We start from the raw sequence: 5,973 nt of genomic DNA, 5'->3' as shown, positions 1-5,973 counted from the left end.
TATAGTTTGACAGGCATTTATGGCAATTTAGGTATTTCACTGGTAGATCTTCAAACATTACTGTCAACGTGGGTCCCATATGTCAGTGGGTAACGATCAGATAATTGTTCAAAATCAACAAAAAAAGAGACAGCCTCATAGAACTATAATGAAATATACGATCATGCAACATTTATCGAATTTGAAAAAGAGTTAGTACGATCCTCAAAAAAGATGACATGCGAAATATGACAATATTGTTGTCAATGGCAGTAGAGTTCTTAAGATTACCTAGTGTGACATATTGCTTTAATATGTTATGATCAATGATTCAATTGATTATCTAATTTAATCTAGGAGAAAAATCTTTGTCCAAATATTATAGATTGAGTATTGGGACATTTGTTGAACACTGAATTTGCGAACGACACATTACTTAATACCTGAAAAACGTAAAGGGGACACAATGGTAGGATATATAGTATCTATATTCAAAACCCACCAATATATTACAGACAATGCGGTTGTTTCACAGAAATCCTCCTCACATCTTGTGTATTTAAAGATCAATAATTGAATCTGAAAATTGTGACTTTAAATAAGGCTGGAAAGAAGCGTAGACTTTGAATTACTGACGATTTTCTAATTGGTAAACATTTTGCACCTCGTATGTGACCAGCTAAAATTAGATTGGCACAAATTGTGACACATAATGGTAAGTCTAGACACACACATCAAAGACATAATATCATTAGATACTTGCTTTCTGGTAGAATCGTCTCCATTGATGGCATTTTATCTCCATAATACTCCATCGCATGCCTACTTGTCTTGGGACGAAAATGCGTGCCTCAGTCACGAAGATTATATAGAAGTTTTCTCTCTTGTGGTTAAGTTTAAAGCCATAAGAGAAACTTTGTCGATTGCTGCTAATTCAAACAAAGAACTAGAACGACTGAATGTAAAAACAATCTTTAAGAGACCATATATATGGAACAGCCCCAAGGTTTTAAAACCAAGTAAGCGGGAGACTTGGTTTGCTTGCTTAAGAAATTTCTTTATTTCTTTAAGCCGTCTCCTAGGCAGTGGCACAAGAAGTTAGAAATCTATGTGATCAAAATAGATTCATGAGAAACAAGTTGGATAATTTCTTGTGCTACTGCATTTAGCAACTGACTTTGTTAACTATCTCTCATTATATGTTGATGACATGTTTCATAAGAGCGAACAAGATGGCAAGTAGGATCAAACAGCTGCTCATGAAAGAATTTGACATGAAACAGCTAGGAGAAGCCTGTAGTATCGTAGGATTGGTTATTAAAAGGGATAGGCCTAACTCTTGTCTGAGCATTAATTAAACCAGTTACTTTCACTAAACTAGTAAGTTTGGGATGAAAGGGTTCAAGCGGGTTGGTGTTCCATAGGGTCTCATATTGTTTTATCTTCTAGTCGATGCCTTGTAATCGAGGTTTAGAGAAATGAAATGAGATGCTAAGGAATCAAATCCTAGAATCCCGTCTATTTTCTAGATTTTGAAAAAGTGTAGATTTTAAAGAACGGGAATATATTTATCTTAATTCCTGAAAGTTAGATCCCCATGCAAGCGTCGCCCGACGAAGGGGGGATGGGGAAAGCTACAAGCTAAAAAGCTTCAACCCTTCTTTTGAGGCACGTCACCTTGTCATTTCGACTATGTGATGTACTCAATGATTACCATTAGACAAGACTTTTCTTATTCTATAAGTTTCGTAAATATATCTTATCCTAATAAAGATCATTGTTTCTACTTTAATAATGGCTTTTGAGGTATGTAATGCGTGGTTCAGGAAAAGGCTCAAGCTTGGGATGTTTGTGTGAATAAGTATGCTTAATAAGCTTAAATTACAGTCCAGGCACGCTATAAACGGAACGTGAAATAATTTGTGGAAGAATCTAGGACAACAGAGCACGGCAGCCTGCATTATGAGGCCACTGAACTTTTACCATATTAGCAATACCAACTTTACAACAAAGCAATGGTAGTGCCAGCCTAATTTCTGCTTTTGCCTCGAAAAGAATCTATACCATTAAACTAGTAAAAATTTTGAGAAAACAACCATTTGGCTTTAAAAATAAAACTGTGTTAGACAAATCTAAAGTTGGAAGTATCCGCAATTTTTTTTAACAATCATAAACAATTGTTCTGCTGATTGAACATGATAAAGTGCAGCATAGATAAAGCAAACCATTCTTCTGGTTTAAGCATTATGATAGAAACGAGCAATTGTGATCAAAACGACTCGATCAGCATGCATAGGGGTGAGGAGCGTTCCGAATAAAAGCAACATCACGTCAAAATCACAGGATAAAATTCACACAATGTTCCATAAAACTTGGATATGTAACAACTCTAAAGAGTAATTTGATCCACCCCCATATCTGTGATATGCAAACACACTCAAACTTAACCATGAAATTTTGTCTACTACCCTCTAAATAAAATGCACATGCCTGATGCCTCTTGACAACAACACTACGAATTTACAAGCTTATTAAACCAACACTTCAAGCTGTAAAATATACTTTTTACAACCATAATAGCATCAGATTTCGGCAGCACATAGTGCTCAAGTGAGACGCACTTCTCCACTTGCATGCACGGCCTTCACTTGCTTATCATACTCGTCTTCCTCTTCCTCTTCCTCCTCTTCTAGTTCTTCCTCCTCCTCTTCGCCTCCCCAACCAAAGCCTCCAACTGAACGGGAGGTTGGAGCAGGAGTCTTGGCCTCGCCCACAATTTTCATGATCTCCTCCACACCTTGAAGGGAATAGGTAGGGTTTCCTTTCCGGTAGTATGCTGCTTGAGCTAAATCAGTTAATTCCCTCGGCAAATTCTTCAGAAACCATGGGTGTGTCTTAATATCTTTGATTGAGATCCTCTGCACCAAGAAAATCATAATGTAATCTGAAACCCAATTACAAAATCTTAAACGGAACATTACCAAGCCCACTTGTGATGTTGACAATCAATATTTAAATTAAGTGTGGCTCAGCTTATATCACAACTTCAAAAAGACAAAAGATAAAACATTCTCAATAATCTAAAATATCAGCACTTATTAAAAAAATGGCACAACAAACAGTGAAAGGGATAATCAAAATCCTATTATGACATTGAAAATGCTTTCTACATATAGTAGGTAGAGACAATAATCATGGATTTGAAACAATTCAAACTTCATACTACAAAGCGCTATTTAAAATTCATAAGTCAGAGTGGGTTGAAAAGTAAATAAAGGAAAATCCATGATTTTATGCACTATCCAAGATCTTCCATTTTGAATATGACATAGAACTATCTGAAACTCACAAAGACAAAGTCTAAGCCAGAGGCAACAAGTGAAGATGACAAAACACATATAATTTTTTCATTGTAGTATCAATTCCAAGTTATGTATCCAAAAAAAAAAAAAAAAAAGAAGAAGAAAAAGAAAAAAAAAAAAAAAAGAAACTAGATTTTAATCATTTAGCATACACTCAAATGCACGAGAAGTGAGTTCTCCGACAAGTGTAATACATCGATAGAATACATACCCGGGCTGGATTGGCAACAAATATGTGAGAAAGGAGGTGCCTACAATCTTGAGATATGTGGACATAATCAGGGATCCTATACTGAACAGCCATTATTCGCTGGAAAAGAACATCAAAGATTACATGACTACCAATTAAATAATTCCCTCATTTACTTGGAACATAAACCAAAGGCCTTGTAGCATTTGAAAGATTGAAATGAAGAAACTTACTTGGATGGTTTTCCTGAAGTTCTTTGGATCTTCTTGGTCTTCAAAAGGATAGGCTCCAACCAGCATAACATAAAGGGTCACACCACATGACCATACATCAGCCAGCTGAAAAAAAATGCAAACAAAAGTTAACAAAAAACCTGCAAAGCAAAAAACATTACATTTCAACTATGTACATATACACGTAGGAGAGAGTACGACCGAATGATGTTTTATGGTACGATGGGGCTTGTAACCATGCTTATGTCCGAAGAAAAAAATAATAATGATGTGTATACCTTTCCATCGTATTCCCTTCTTGATAGGACCTCAGGAGCAATATAAGCAGGTGTACCAACTGTAGATTTGGGCCTTGAATGCAGCAGAGATGACTAAACAAAATAGAATTACAAACACACTAAGTACATTCTGCTCCACATTACAAAGCCAGCTAGTCCACATATCATTATATGATCAGATAACAATGTGTAACCTTTGAGTAACCAAAGTCGCAGATTTTCAAGCGGGGTGCAGGGCTTCCATCCAGTAGGGTATTCTCCAGCTTCAAATCTCTATGGCATATTTGCTGCAGAGCATAGACAAATTCGAAGAAGCATAGTTCCAGCACAGGAAAAGACCAATGGGATTCCAAAAACAATTTAAACCCACAAATTCATAGATACATATAAGCAAATTTGAAAGATAAGTTTCAGTTACCATGGAGTGACAATAGTTGACTCCAGAAATGAGCTGCTGAAAGAAGTACCTAGCCTGAAATTAAAAGAAAAGGTATCTATCACGTGGAAAATCAAAATGTACAAAACCTAAATCATATGTTTCTTGACCCCGTTCTTTCTGTAGCATGGAGGGGTAGTTGAAAATAAGCTGTAATACCTCATCTTCGCTGAATCTTCCAGCACTACAGATTCTCTCAAAGAGCTCTCCACCTGCCGCATACTCCATGACAATGGCAAGATGGGTAGGAGTCAACACGACCTGTAAATCCAAACACAAACAGATATTCGGCACAACAAACCTTCTAACCAAATTTCACCTTATAAACAGAAAATGTGAAAGGAAAACTTGGAAAACGTTGGATTCCTCACCTCCTTGAATCGAATTATGTTGGGGTGCCGAAGTGATCTGTGATTAATGATCTCCCGAGCCACATTCTCATCAATCTACGAGCAAAGTTACATTAAATCGAAAAAAAAATAAAATAGAATAAAATAAATCAAATCAACTGTTAATAAAATTTGTTCATATCCAACTTCAAATTTGTATAATTCACTTAACTAAGAAAGGGAATTCAAATGTTGAACAACACAGCAACAGGTGTCTAAAGATTCACACACAGCGCAAACCACACTATCAATGGCTTGACAAGAAAATTAGTGATTTCTACTACTAGGAATAAAGAATGCATACCTTATGTCCTCTTTCGATATATTTCATTGCCACAAGTTCTTTAGTCTCCTTATTCCTCATGAGCCTCGCCACACCAAAATTCCCAGACCCAATATCCTTCACGAGCTCGTATTTTTCCATTTTTTTTTTTTTTCTCTTTCCGCACTTTCTACTATACAAATTCCTTCAATTAAAGTTCAAAGACGCAAAACTTCAAAAGCCAGAGCTTTATTTCATACGCCACTTCAGCTAAATCTAGAAAACCTAGCTCAAAAATTCAAAAGCTAAATTAAGAAATTCACGACTCAATCTCCGAAGATTCCTTCAAACTAAATATTCAGTCTTTTTTCAGCAAGAATCCCCAAAAATTCAAGCTAATTATAAAAATCTATCAAGCTTCAAATCACTGTATGAAAAGGGATCTATAAATCACTATATGAGAATGCCCAATTCAGGAACTATATGATTCAAGACGCTTGGAATTCAATAAAGCAAATATGGATTACTTTTTTCTGTGATCAAAATAGTTAAATTAGGGTTTTCAAAACTGAAACTGACAAAAAAGATTGAAAAAGGTGTAATCTTACAGCAATTGAAATGGTTTTCAGCTAGGGATGGGAAATAGTAGGAACTTTTTATGGGATCTGAACGAAAAGCGAAGGAATAATATGGTACAGGTGGGTGTGACTGGTGTGGGTGTGCATGAGAGAGAGAGGAATTATTTAATGCAACTCAGAGGGACGTCGTGGGTGGAACGGAAACCGAGTCAGACGAAAATAAACGTCCTTTCGATTGCAAAGGTTGATAAAAAAAAATTATTTAG

At 36.0% G+C, this 5,973-nt stretch overlaps 1 protein-coding gene across 1 annotated transcript; it reads right to left on the bottom strand.

Annotated features, from left to right (window-relative positions):
* Positions 1-2,305: 2,305 nt before the first annotated feature.
* LOC111387450 (serine/threonine-protein kinase SRK2A) lies at positions 2,306-5,916 on the bottom strand. The gene is made up of 9 exons (XM_023012010.1): positions 5,172-5,916; positions 4,850-4,924; positions 4,638-4,739; positions 4,461-4,514; positions 4,237-4,329; positions 4,043-4,135; positions 3,765-3,869; positions 3,553-3,651; positions 2,306-2,897 (listed from the first exon to the last, which is right to left on the bottom strand). The coding sequence occupies exons 1-9, from the start codon at positions 5,289-5,291 to the stop codon at positions 2,586-2,588; spliced, it is 1,053 nt and encodes a 350-aa protein (XP_022867778.1). The 5' UTR covers positions 5,292-5,916; the 3' UTR covers positions 2,306-2,585.
* Positions 5,917-5,973: the final 57 nt, after the last annotated feature.

The sequence above is a fragment of the Olea europaea genome, chromosome 3 (genome assembly GCF_002742605.1).
Source record: "Olea europaea var. sylvestris chromosome 3, O_europaea_v1, whole genome shotgun sequence".
Lineage (NCBI taxonomy): Eukaryota > Viridiplantae > Streptophyta > Magnoliopsida > Lamiales > Oleaceae > Olea > Olea europaea.
This window is presented reverse-complemented; position numbering and strand designations above follow the sequence as displayed.